Source organism: Trichomonas vaginalis, chromosome V, assembly GCF_026262505.1.
Source record: "Trichomonas vaginalis G3 chromosome V, whole genome shotgun sequence".
NCBI classification, from domain to species: Eukaryota; Parabasalia; order Trichomonadida; family Trichomonadidae; genus Trichomonas; species Trichomonas vaginalis.
In genome coordinates, this window is record NC_067207.1 from 23,077,425 (window position 1) to 23,091,806 (window position 14,382).

The window sequence follows — 14,382 nt, forward strand, 5'->3', positions numbered from 1 at the left end:
ATTTTTAAATAAATGTGGGAACAAAAATAAAGCATATCTACTCAACAGGAATGAGACCCTTACTGACTATATATTCGTTTAATGCTTGATGAAAACAATGGTACATATTATCGTATGGGTATACACAACGTCTGTTTCCATCGTCGTCGTATATGTAGAGCTCAAATCCAGTCCAACCTTCTTTTGTACAATATGTAGCTTTATTTAAGTATGCATTTATGTAGATAAGGCAAGTTTCTTCATCGCTCCAGAAATAATTTTTGTTCTTTGTTGAAATAGTTTTCGTTCCTCTGCGACCATAAGGAATGTATGCAATGAACTTTGCGTCATAAGGGATTGTAATATATTCAGGGTTTCTTTCATCGTCAATGGGTCTGTCTTTGTTAAAATGCATGTTTCTCAGTTTTACTTGAGTTTTGAATAGTTCACGGAAACGTTCTGGGAAAGAGTCATAGTAAATGTAGTCGGACATGTCTTTGTAATGAAATAAAAAATTTTAAAAAATTAAAAATAAGGTTATTTTTATTTAGTGAGGACGGTAGTGAATTCGTTAGTGAAGTCGTTAGTGAAGTCGTTTATGTGTCAGATGGTTTTGTAAATATTTAAGGTTAAGTTGGTGTTTGTGTTGTAAAATATACGTTACCAGTTTCGTAAAGTGTCAAAACCGCTAAGTGGTGTACGGAGGCGCGCAGTGCCACAGTACCCAACTTAGGGATACTAACTATGTTTTGTCAAGACTTCTTCGTAAATGTTTTGTCAAGACTTCTTCGTAAATGTTTTGTCAAGACTTCTTCGTAAATGTTTTGTCAAGACTTCTTCGTAAATGTTTTGTCAAGACTTCTTCGTAAATGTTTTGTCAAGACTTCTTCGTAAATGTTTTGTCAAGACTTCTTCGTAAATGTTTTGTCAAGACTTCTTCGTAAATGTTTTGTCAAGACTTCTTCGTAAATGTTTTGTCAAGACTTCTTCGTAAAATCAGACAAAAATAATGTTTAGGTGAAGAGGTGAGATTTCACCTGTTTTTTCACCTCTTTTCTCACCTCTTGAATTTTCATGAAATTTACACCAAAAATAATGTTTAGGTGAAGAGGTGAGATTTCACCTGTTTTTTCACCTAATTTTTCACCCTCTTGAATTTTCATGAAATTTACACCAAAATATACTACTAGGGTCATTTACGAAGAAATCTCAACAAAGTCTTTACGATGAAATCTTGACAAAGTCTTTACGAAGAAATCTCAACAAAGTCTTTACGATGAAATCTTGACAAAACATAGACAAGAAAGTTCATGAGAAATTAGATGAAGAAGTCTTAACAAAGTCTTTACGAAGAAATTCATGAAAATTCAAGAGGTGAGAAATGAGGTGAAAAAAGAGGTGAAATCTCACCTCTTCACCTAAAATATATTTTTGGGTCATTTACACTCATTTACGAAGAAATCTCAACAAAGTCTTTACGAAGAAGTCATAACAAAGTCTTTACGAAGAAGTCACAATAAACATCTGTCAAAAACCGCTTTTTAACTTCACTTAAAATGCCACGTAAGCTACGTAAGAATATACGTAAGAGGAAGAGAGCATTGAAACATCCAATAGTAAGACTAACACCACAACAACAGTTGCAACAACAAATGCTGAATGACCCCACTATGTTGCAACAAATGTCAAGCAATCCTATGCTTTTAAACGAGTCATTGGTGCACAGAGTGGAGGTTTAAGAGCGGCACTTTTAGCGAAAATGGCAGGCTATGGTGGAGCTGCAGACGGAACAGCCTATAACCCTCAAAGTCAAATGAATTTGAGTTCACTCAAAAATCAAATAACAGATGTCAAAAAGTCAAACATAGACATACAGAAGCAAATAAGTGAAAACGAAAAGAAACTAGAATATGACAGACACACAAAGAAACTCAATGAGTTAAACGTAGAGAAAAAGAAGAAAGAAGAACAACTGAAAGAACTAAGTACAGAGGAATATGCGAAAAAAGTGTCAGAAAAAGCAGCAGAAGTAGCAAAAATGGAACAAGATGTCATAAATTTGAAAAACCATACTACTCAATATAAAGTACTGAAAGATGAAGAGATAAAACAAAAAGCCCTGAAGACATATATTGGAAAGCGATGAGTATAAAAAAGAAGTTGAAGCAAATGTAAAGGCAGAAAAACTTTTACAGTTGCCAAAACCAAACCGTACAGTATGAAAACCTTAGCACAAGAAAGTAAAAATAACGACGCAGCCATGCAAAAGGCAATGAAAAGCGCAGAATATATAAAGCTAACAATGACTGGTTAGATGCCCAAGCCGACGCTAAAGCAGCCCAACTTATAGGGTCAATAAGGACAAAAATACAAGCGGATGAAGACAGTTCAAATGAAGCTTTAATGAATGCTGACTTTAAGAACGCCTTCGAAGCTCTTCATAGTAAGGTGAAACTAGTGAATGACTTCTCATCTGGAAAGAAACTGAAGTCTGAAGGTTTCGACAAAGAGTTAAAAGAAGTAGCACAAAATATGACGAAAATAACAGATGCAGCAACTAGACAGATATTTTTTGGTCATTTACAATGAAGTCTTGAAAATTCACGAGGGTGAGAAAAACAGGTGAGAAAACAGGTGAATCTCACCTCTTCACCTAAAATATATTTTTTGCCTAGAAAAATGACAAATTTCATGAGTTTCCTTAAGACAGAAAAAATAAAGTTAGTTTTATTTTTATTTATTTTTTTATTTTGTAGAGTTTTGAAACAGTTTAGAAAGATAGACAATGAACAACAAAGTGGTTAGAATAGGTGACTTAAAACGTAAGATACTCAAAGAAATACAACAAATATTCTTTGTCAGACATTATATCTCCATCTGGAAAGAAAACAAAGGACTGGGTTAGAATTGCTTCTAGTCAGAAAATTTTGACCAAGAATCCTGAGCTTATGATATCGGTAAGATTCTATGGAACTGGAAGCATATCTTATAGACAAAAGTCTTATACCGCAATAGTTTTGTTATGGTTAGAACCAGTTGTTGATATAACTTCATAACATATGGTTCAATTCGATACGGAACGTTGGCAGTGAAGGCTTACTTTACATGTTCAGAACCGAAGGACTTCAATACAAAAAGATAATAAGATAGGAAGAACATATAATATAACTCAAAGATATGACAGTACAGTCAATAGAGTCAAGGTTGTGTTTGCTAATGATATGAGAGCTGCAGAAACAGAACTACTTGAAAAGTTTGAGAAAATGTATGGTGCTCCATAAAAAGGTAAAGAAACGTTTGAAGTAGATGAGATAGATAAGCTTAAATTATTTGACGAAGTCTGAAAAATAAAATTGTAAAGCGTTTATTTTTGGTCTTTTTGTGAAGTTCAGAAATAACGCTAATTTTTTATAAAATATTTTTTTATTTGTATGTAAAGAACAGATATGTCAACAACAGAGAAACAAACAACAGTTATAGTCATGAAGCTATAAATAAGAATACGAGTACATACAGTTTTAACAAACACTCCGTCTCATTCGTTCGGTCAAAGACGATATGTACCAAATGCAGTATTTTGACGAGCTGCAAGAGTAATAAGCAAATTCCTTGAAAGTATTATTTTGAATTGCACTACGAATAGATAATCCTGATGTCAGGAAGACAAGCAAATTAGATAATTATCGGCATACGTATACCCAACAGAGGAGAGTCAGTAATGCTCAATGACATAAAGACATTCATTCAGAAACTCACATTTTCGAAAAATAATTTTAAACAGAAACTCATTACGTGTGCAGAGATGAATAAGCAGGAAGTAAAAAGACGAGCATCAGACAACAAGAAACATATTTTGGCAGACTTCATCTAACTGTGTATGTACGAATTTAACACACAGGAAATCGAAAAGCAAACAACTTCAAGACAAGTACATTCGGAAGATGGAGAGCCTTCGCTGACCATGCATCATCAATAAACGTTACCGCGCATGACAAGCGTCCATTCGCTTTTGAAATCATACAATAATCAACTTTCTCGGCGATGTTGAGCTGTCCTATCAGTAATGGAAAATCTTACACAAAATTGGTGAGATCTCTATGCTAGAGGGTTTGCAGACAGAAAAGACAATAACGCGAGTGACTTTGCTAAGGCTATAATTTCATATAACTGCGTCTGATGCAAGATCTACTCTAGCGCAATAACAATGCATTTTATGTTTAGCTGCAATTTGTCTAGAGCAATTGGTCCTCCTATTAACGATATAAACACGTGCTTAATCTTGTTACAGGTATCTTTAGCCCGTACGAATCATCAGACATTAATTATTTCCTTTGTCAAGCAGAACTTTGCATTTTTGAAAGTATGTTGAATTTGTATGGGGAAGAACATAAAATCCGTGATAACTTAAATTGACCTGTAAGTAGAATTGCAGCCCTACAGACAGACTCACTGCGCGAAAGCAATGACACTTGCCGCTGAAAATGGCCTCATACGATCTTAGCTCAAAGATTTTCCATTGCAATTTAACGAAAAAATGCAAAAAGATAAAAGTGACCTTGTTCGAGATTTTATTAAGCAACAACTTGACAGAGACAGGAGTAAATCAAGTATTTGAAACTATTGCCAATCAATATGAAGAAGAAATCATAAAGTTTTGCAACAAAATGTTGAATATTAAAGAGCACAACAGAGACAAACAAGGCTGTCCACTCAATATATCCAGACACAAGAATAGAGAAATTGTCACATGTGGAGACAGAAATATAGCTGTTTCAGATCTTTAATTCAGATTTCATCTATTTTGTCATTGTTGAGATGAATGAAGCCCCAAAGACGAAGAAATATCCATCAGATACATGAAAAACAGTTTCTCATCAAAAATAAGTATGCTGCTTCTTTTCAAAACCAAAAGGATTACAAAGAATTCATCATGAATTACCAGATGACAAAATAGAGGACTGAATATATGCGATATTTTATGCGTCAAAATATGGAAAAACTAGAGATAATGAAATATTTTGTATGAACTCTACTTTGATAATTACTCGCCATAGATATTGCGCAGAAGTTGCTCTTTGCCTCTCACTTTGGATCCTGATATTATCTCCAAAGTCGTGAAGAAATAATTATTTGGCGGTTTTTCAAAATCTTGGAAAGTGAACTTAAAAGACTTATGAAAAACTTTATTCATGTTCTAATAAATAGCTGCCAGGAAGCTTTAATAGGATCTAATTCCGGTAAATACAAGACAAGATTTCTTTGATACAATATTAATGAAGAAATTCTTTCCTTAAGAAATACTTTTGTTGAACAGAAAACATCAGTTTGGTTCTAAAACTGCAAACTGAATGATTATCGGGTCAATTGATATGATCAGACTTATTGCTGCAAAAAGCATTAGGAGCAGAATGATCAATATTGAGAAAAACTCTTGCCCATACCAGTAATAGAAGTCATCCAGACAACTTTTTGGATTTCTTTGTTCCGTTTTTGTTAAATTGCAATAAACCGACAACGAAAATCCAGTTGTTTGGCGGTGCAGCTTCGAAATGCTTCCACAAGAGATGATGATGGAAATGATGGCGTTGTATTTTATTTTGGCAAAAAGAGCTTAAACAAGATAAAAACAATTAAATGCGTTTGCCAAATATCAAATAGTTTGCGGCAACAAACAAGAGAAAGCAAACGAATGCTATACATATGCAGCCGAAGTCATATAAGAATATCAGTCAGTAATGTTTAAATTCCTCTGCTTTGACATGTATTGCTGCTTCAATTGCAAAACTTGTGAAGATTCTGCCAAAATTTTTGGTGAATTCGAAGAAAATGACATAAACTGATTCAGTACTTCTTTCAACGTTTCTAAAGAATAGTATTGTTGAAATTGTATAATGTAAAAATTATTTTTGTTGTTTACCCCCAGATATCAATTTTTTCGTGTAAGTGAATCCTCTCTGTTAAAAGTTTTATTAACATAGTAAGCACATATTAAAAAAAAAATTTTGGATTTTTGTATGAATGCTATTACCATTTAAAAATTTATTTACATTGATACTTCCAGATTTATTTATAGAAATGACGGTTAAAAAACGTCTGTTTTCGTTGCAATTTTTAAGGTCATTTTTCAATTTAAGGTCCCTATTCAAAAAAATGAAAGGGGGTCGCCTCACAAATTGAAGGGTACCATTGGTTCAGATTCTATCGAAATAGTACTTAATTAAAAAAGGCTCCTGCACCGGTCACCAATTCAAATCCCTCAAAAAATATTGAAAAAGATTTTAGGTATGACCGCTAATAATAATTAGTAGGCATCATACAGAATGCCATAGACCGAAAGTTTTTTACTCAATGTAATTTTTTCTGAGCAAAAAATTCCAAATTCGAGATCCTTTTAACTATGGCTTAGATCCTACAGCATAATAATATTTGCAAAGGTATGGGATATAATTTGAAAATTAATTTCAAAATTATTAAATACTAGTTCAAGCATAGTGTAAGCAATGTAATGCATATTTGTGCAACTGAATTCAAAAAAAAAAAAAAAAAAAAAAAAGGTAGTGGGGCTTCGCAAGGCACTTTCGTGGCCCTCTAGCCGCTGAAGATGTTTAGTATAAATGAAGTTCTTATATACGGGTCTTCGCAGGAGCTTTCACAAATTTAATTATGTTTCAATGTTTTGTCACTTTTCTGGTCACGTTTTTCAGGTAAAAACATTTTTTAATTATATATATATAAAATGATATTCACAAAACCAACACCGTTACCCTTCTTTTGGAAATAAGAGTAGATGTAAAAGAATATTCTATTGAGAGAACTTAAGAACTACGGAATGGTCTAGACATTTGTAAGTATTTGGTTCGGTGGACGTTTCTATAGTATCCCAATTTTGTGCATACTGAGTATTTCCTGAGACTCAGAAGATTATATGGCAATGACTTCGACCACTAAACTATGAACCGTACTCACAACATATACCAGACAACGAACAAAATATTGAAAGAGTTATAAAGAAGAAAAGATACCTATTGGTAAGATGGAACGTATACCATTAGATAAGAAAAAATACTGTCAGAGAGGTTTTGAAAAAAGCAGAGTATATTTGACTGGGATAGTATATCTGCATAGACTACTTATATATAGTGTTCATAAGAGTTCACTGACATTGAAAACACTTAGTCAAAAGTTTTAATCTAACTAACAAATGTTTTCAAAAGAGGACATAAGAAAATATATTGAGGGGTATAGAGTAGTTTGTGAGATTCATTGGACAGAGTTTGTATGAATAAATATAAAGACAAGGAAAATGTTTTCTTATTAGTGTGGAACCCGCACGTTCTGATAACAGCATGGGATTCTTGCAAAATACCAAGTAGACTGGGATTTGAGAGACTCTTTAGAAACTCTTTAGACGTTTACATAGACTTCCATGCTTTTACTTTACATCCGATAAAATGTTTGGAAAGTGTCATGAGATGGTTAGCAGGACATACATGAACTAATGAGTTTATATATGACAAGAAAATAGAGATATGAAGAGAGGTCCTATAAACCGTGGAAAAAGTGCCATAACAAAGAAATTTTATTGTAAGTAAATGTGGTTTGAAATAGGAACTTCACTTGTTTTAGTTTTTTTTGCGCCATTGTGGTCATTACTTATTTGACGTGGCAGAAAGATATAGAGAATATGAAGATGAACCAATGCTGCAAAATGTTGCAGTATATGTATCGTAAGAGAATTTTATCTAATATATAAATGGACGCATCAGAATTAGCGAATGCACAGCAACTGACAAACCAAACCCAGGAATAATTCCAAATGAAGTTAGAATACAAACTGCAATGGCAAACTATGGTCCAAGTGCCAACCGATATCAAACTGCAAACATGCCATGTTCAAAGTGACGTCTTGCGTTAGTTTGCTCACATGGTATGCGCAAATATGAGATGGAAGAGTTTTATAACAACCCTGAGGTGGGATATAAACACACTCTATGCGGAAATGACGCGACCGACAAGGAGTTGAACGCCAGAGTAAATGTTTTTCTACACAGAGGAGAAATAAGAATGTATAGCTCCAGTTAAAGAATGCTATGGAACTCACAGGAAACGTAAAATAGTGGACATAGATTTTTACAATATAGTAAAAAATGGGTTCTTCAGTAGTAATTGGAATCCTTCTTTCGAAATGATTTTTTGGAAGAGGTATAATGGAATGGAATAAAAACCGTAGGAAGAAGAATTTGGATACCGGAGTCAAAAATATTGGCAAAGAGTAGGTCAGCTTCGTTGGTACCTAATACCTAAAAGACCCTGAACCAGAAAAAAAGCTCACTGTTATACAACAGCCTGAACCTGCAACAGACAAGTCTAGTTGGGCACCAAAATCCAACACTCAACCGTATTAAAAATTTATATTTTGTAGCCAGTCGAATTATAGTAAGATTGTATATGAAACTAAGTTCTAAGTGAAACGAGCAATTACGATGGAACTATTTCTTTCTTCGCATCTGTAGTAAACCCATACTTGAAAGTCTGAAATACTTCCACTCGGTGCGTTCATATAAGTTTGTAGGTTTTTTCGTAAAAGTCATTTGCCGAAGCATAAAAAAGAGTTTGGCGCCAGAAAATGAAGCATGAACTATAATAGACATCTGAGCTCGAAAACATTTTATGCATAATGTCTCCATTAGGGTTTCGACTTCATAAAAGTCCGGGTGTAACTGGATATTTCTGCAGGCATGTTTAACATCTCAATAATCTATACCAATCCAAGTTGTTATATTTTTGTAGAAATATAATACGTTTTCTCTGCCAAGGTCTTCTATTCTATATTTGTTAACAGTTTGCCATTTTTCACTTCATATAAATATCGAGATGGTACTCTCCTTCGTCAATGTTAAACTGGTTTGCACTATTCGTATATAGATATCGTTTATTTTTTTCTTGACAAAGCTTGAAGAGTTGTTCTAAGTTTACAAGCAAAATTCCACTATTGTAAAAGTTTTCCCTGTTCAAATTTCTCATACGTACGTTTCTTCTTTGGTTATAGTAATCGAATTTCCAAAAGCGAGCCGTTTAAATTTGGGGAAAACCATGTATGGCTTCTGAAATGACTTCAATTCTTACGAAAGCCAATAGCTTTTGTGAGCGGATGGTCTCTTTAGCGCATCTTAACGGTAGTCAAAACGACTAGCCCTTCATGCTTTAACGGTCTCTGTCTCAAACTTTTGACGCTACGTTAAGTAAAAAAGTTCCATCTAATGGTTTAGTTGGTAGCAACTCTAGAATTCTTTCTTTTCTATTGAGAAGCATATTTTTAATCTAGAATAAAAATGTCCAATATGACAACACAGCGTCCTATGAGAGAATAACCCAACACACAAGCCGACAACTCCATTAATCAAGCTCTAAATAAGAACACAACAAACTTTTGCAAACTATTCTAAGATATCTGAGTCATTTGAAAGAAGGAAATTTTAAAAACTCGACGATAAACCATTGACAGAGACAAAGTTTTCCTGTTTCAAGACAGTTAGAACCATACTGTTTGATATAATCCACAAAAGGAACTTTAAACGAGAAGGCCTATAGATGAACCTTCTTTTTGAAAGCAGATGTTGCACAAAGCTGACAAAGAATATGTCCATTGAAAAAGGTTGCAAGAGAAAATGACAGAGCAGATGCCAAACATATGCCAACAAAGAGGATGTATAATGGAAAAGAAAGCAGATACAAAGCATTATGATCTAAGATGAGTTAAATGGTGTGTGCTAGTGCGTTTTTGTTATGAAGAAGGCAAGATATAGAATATGTGGATGAAAAAACACGACATGATAATAACTAAAAGAAACGGGTTGAAAGGTATATAATAAAACACTGAACGGATCATCGAGATTTTAAAAACGAAGCTTGATACAGGATGGGTTTCAGGGTGTTTTAGCCTTAAAGCGACAAAGAAACTGTAGATATGTTGGCACACAACGGTTTTCAGAGTCCATACCAAGAAGTTTAATGGATAGTGGACCAGACAGTTGAATAGAGCTTGAGAAAGGTTGTTACGAGTATAGGAAACAAAAGAACCTCGACAATGGATAAAAGGATTATGTAGATGCCAACAAAGAGTATATTTCACATGGACAGAAAGGAACCATACGCCACAAAAATATCAATAGACATAGCTCTCCTGACGTATAATGAACTTGGAAGAAAAGTTATATAAAAAAGCAGACAAAACAGAGCTTCAAACATTAAAGACATGAAATAACTTCAAAACATTATATCCTATAGGCTCTATTATACGTCAATGAACTCTACCAGACAAGACAGAAGTAGTAACTTTGTCCGGACTTGGACTCAATAGGTCGACAGGTTTTTGTATTGTGCCAAACTCTTCAAAGAAAGCAGGTGAAGTAAAAACGATTTCAGGTGGAAAATTTACGACTGCCACAGTCACTACATAGATTTAAATACTCTCAAGCAGGTTGGCATAAGCATAAATATTGGATTGGTCAGGAATGACAAAAGGTAAAGGATTATGATGTTAAAGACGACGTTAAGTTTGCTATAAATTGTTAGCTGGAGTGACAACTCAGGGAGAAAGGAAACCATACACATCGCGTTACAGATATACCGCAAACAACGGGCAATAGTAAAGACTACATGCCACCTTACAGTGACAGTTTAACGCATGTATAGAAATGCTTATCGTCAGTTTTCCAATTCTTTAGCATATTCGTCAGGAGTTTGTCCTATATTTGTTAGCGAAACTGTCCTTCTGAAAGTATATCACCTTGAACCTTAGAAATTTGAAAACGAGGTCTGACAATAGTAAGTTTTTATCTTCTTGCTTGCAGTCTGTACATTTGCCATTTTTGCCTAAAAACTTCATAATATTCTCTTGTATACTTTCTTCTATTTTTACGAACAACGAAACTGCGAGTACCTGTCGAGTTCCGCATTGGTTGTCATAGTCAATAGTATTTTCAAATGAGGTCGCGTTTAGGTATTTCTATTTTTTACTTTGGTCACCTTTCTTAAGTTGAAGCCTGGCACTCTTTCTTGTTTGTCCTTTTGAACTAAACTAATTAATAATATATAGTCTCTTTCTCTAAGTCGGGTGTTGTTTTTTCATTTCTTCGGGGAGTGGTTTCCCACAACCTTTTGTTTACGGCTATTTGTAAATATTTACAAAATGTCTCATCTTTGGCCATGAGAATGTCTCTATATTGTCGTCATATGACATTTCATCTACTCAATCACACCTTGTGGTTGATTTAAGTCCTCTTATAGATTTTTTATGACAAACTGTCAATCGACACCAAGAGCAGACATCGGTTTAGGCTCGAACAATGAAATTATTGGTTTTACATTTTTTGAACGCAAGATAGTTTTTAATATGCGGTCTGATTTTGAAAGAACGTTCACAGTCAGACTGTCTTTTGTTTGGATGGTATTTGTCAACGAATATTGTCCAAAAGCAGTTTCTTTCACATCTAAACATAATTTTTGGACTGATAATGGCTATGGCTTCACAAGTATCTTTGTGTTTTTGCCGACAAATATTAAGCCAGTATGCGTGTCCGATCTTCCTCTATACCTCGAATGTTTTCCAAGATATCCATAAACCAACGCTTTGGTGTTGAACTAAAGATTCTTTATCATGAATGCTTCTTTGTTGCTAGAAACATAGGGGTCCTTGTTTTGGAGTTCGTCCTTTTTAACCCCTATAGGAGGAAAAATGGGTTTAATTCTGGGGCATTAGCGTGAGTTTGCATCCAGATTTTACCGCAAGTGGAACATAGCCAGAGGTGTAATTGGAGTTTGGAAGGTAAGATTTTGAAGTTACTTAGGCTATACTTAAAGAAGAAAGCAAACGCTATTATAACAAACTGTAGCAGAAAGGTTAGGATGTAGCAACGAGATGCAAACAAATCCTTATTCCAAATCCCTGAAACAGAGGGAAGTTCAATGGATGGATGGACAATGTTTTCGCAGACAAGTCAGAAACTAATAACAAAGTCAGAATGACTACTACTATAACCAAGGCAGGGCACTACATGGACCAAGGTGAAAGATTCTTTTAACAGGAGATATAACCATGCACAACAAATGGGGTAAACAATAACCAACCTCAACCGCCTCAAACGTGGGGAATGTAAAAGTTTTTTTACTGAAGATGAAAGAACATACCACGCATTGAGACAAAGGGTTCAGATGGATTTGTCGACTTTCCAGGCAGTTACACAACGCACGTGTTTGTCAAGTCCTCCTATACTCAGGAAGTTTTAGAACCGACTTAAAAACAAACAACAACCAGTTTGAAACAAACCAAACTAAATTTTTTACTGAGATGAAATGACGCGAAGAAGTTTGAAACGGTAAGATTTGACACACACAAACAAATAAGTTTCGAACATTGTCAAAACTGTCAACAGAACTTTACAGATGAAGAGAAAAATTCAAATAATAGAAAGTGCCAGGTTCTGGAAATAAAAACCTAACTACAAAGTCACTTTTTTCATAGTAAATGGAAGCGGCTAGTATCTCAAAAACAGAACCCAGAACTCTCCACAAATAAAATATTTGAATCTGAAGAGAGTTTAAATGAAGACAACAAGATTGGGAAGGTATTCTTCACCGACCAACAGTTTCAATTATAGACTCTCATTGACTTAGAGTCAAATAATATTCTAAACTTTTACAACAAACAACAAATAAGTTGAAAAGAAAACAAAAACAAATGGCATATGATCATTTACGATTAAAGATGTTGACGACACAACCATACCTGCAATGAGGTAAAGTCAGAGGAACCGAAAAGGTGAACGAAAAAACCGACTAGAAAGACGGGAAGCAAGAAGAACTGAAGATAAAGCCAAAACCAAAGGTTAGTTTCAATACTAAAAGTCAACTCTCATTAGCTGGTATGGGTTGGCGTCAAAGGCTTTTGGCAGCAGGTGTTATGTAAAGTAAAGAAAAAAATATTTTTTTTTTTAAAAATGCCCCCATCATAGAAATGGATAGAAAATCTAGCTAGAATAAAAGCAGAGTTTCAAAGAATAGGTTTGGAGAGTTTGCGAGAGAATTTTAATATAGTAAGGAAGACCCAATAAAAGTCTATGAGCAAATTGTCTGGTCTTCGCTACGAAATGGACTTAGAAACAGGCAGGTCGTGCAAATTATCAAACAGACTAGAGAGTTAGTATCAGAAGAAGCGTCTTTATGGACTGCCTTTCGTATGTTAGTGAACCTCAAGTTGAAGGACACGAACGGCTTTGCCAGATTCTAACTGGAAACATAACGAAACAATTGCAATCCTTTGAGAAGGAACAAAAGGAAAAAGGATGAAGACCACATGCTCCCATGGAAAGAACAAGATATGCATAATGAAAAGTAACCGTGAGTTAAGAAGTCAGAATTACTCTGGTCGAACCTTTACAAGTAAACTTGACGAAGGAAAGAACAAAGAAGGCTTCATGGGAGTACTTGCTGCCATACAAGACGGAATAAGAAAGGAATACAAATGCTCAGATAACTATAACAGATTTGGAACGGTCACATTTACTCACTGCACATGGCAATGTCACAACAGCTGCAATGCTTCTTGACGCTGTTCAAGACTAACAAAGAGGAGAACAAATGGTTGACTCCGACTCAGACATTTTGAATGGCAATTGAAAGGAATTGCAATGTAAAATTTGAATGGTACAACCTAAACCCTCAAGCAGCTCCAGACAACATGCTGGATAACTTCCGTTCATAAATAAGTCTGACAATTGACTTGACAAGGTATGAATTTAACAATTCAATTGAAACAATTGCAATTGACCTTATTCTTAGCATGTTCAGGACTCATGGTCTTGTTACAGGAAGGAGAAGATAGAAGTATCTTGAGTCATGTGTGGAAGACAGGTACATTATCAGAGGTCATTGCAAAAATTTGCACCGTGGCAAATGTCAATATCCGAGTCAACAATACCGTACAGGCTAAAGGTTCTTCACAATGACGACTATGTTGTTGACGTTCCAAATTGCCATGGTTTGAGAGATTGTAATTGTCCGCAAACCAACTTCATGTTGAACGAAGTCTTATGTTCGGAAAAAGGCAAGTGCCACATTGGTCAGAGCTGTAAACATTCTTTTTTCGAGAAAAGGTTTGTTTGGGAAACCAATTCGCAGAATGACAAGCTGACAGAAACTTTTGTAACAAAAGAACGAAACAAACTTTTCATTGTTAGCAAGACAAAAGTTGTTACCTAGACAAAGTTCTAGTACAAAAGAAGTACACCCATTCCACAAGGGGGTTGGAATTGTTCGGGATGACAACGAAGCCAAGAAGAACTTCCAATGCAGGTTGCAAGAGAACTTCAAGAGCTATAAACAAAACTTCCATTGAGCTCCAAT

At 34.8% G+C, this 14,382-nt stretch overlaps 1 protein-coding gene across 1 annotated transcript, besides 2 other annotated features; it reads right to left on the reverse strand.

The window, feature by feature from the left end:
* Nucleotides 1–723: part of a mobile genetic element that runs on past the window's edge.
* Nucleotides 38–472, reverse strand: TVAGG3_0387780 (uncharacterized protein; the record flags this gene model as incomplete). Its single annotated transcript, XM_051232306.1, has 1 exon — nucleotides 38–472. One exon carries the CDS (start codon nucleotides 470–472, stop codon nucleotides 38–40), a length of 435 nt encoding a protein of 144 aa, XP_051102036.1.
* Nucleotides 724–9,445: 8,722 nt separating the features above from the next.
* Nucleotides 9,446–14,382: part of a mobile genetic element that runs on past the window's edge.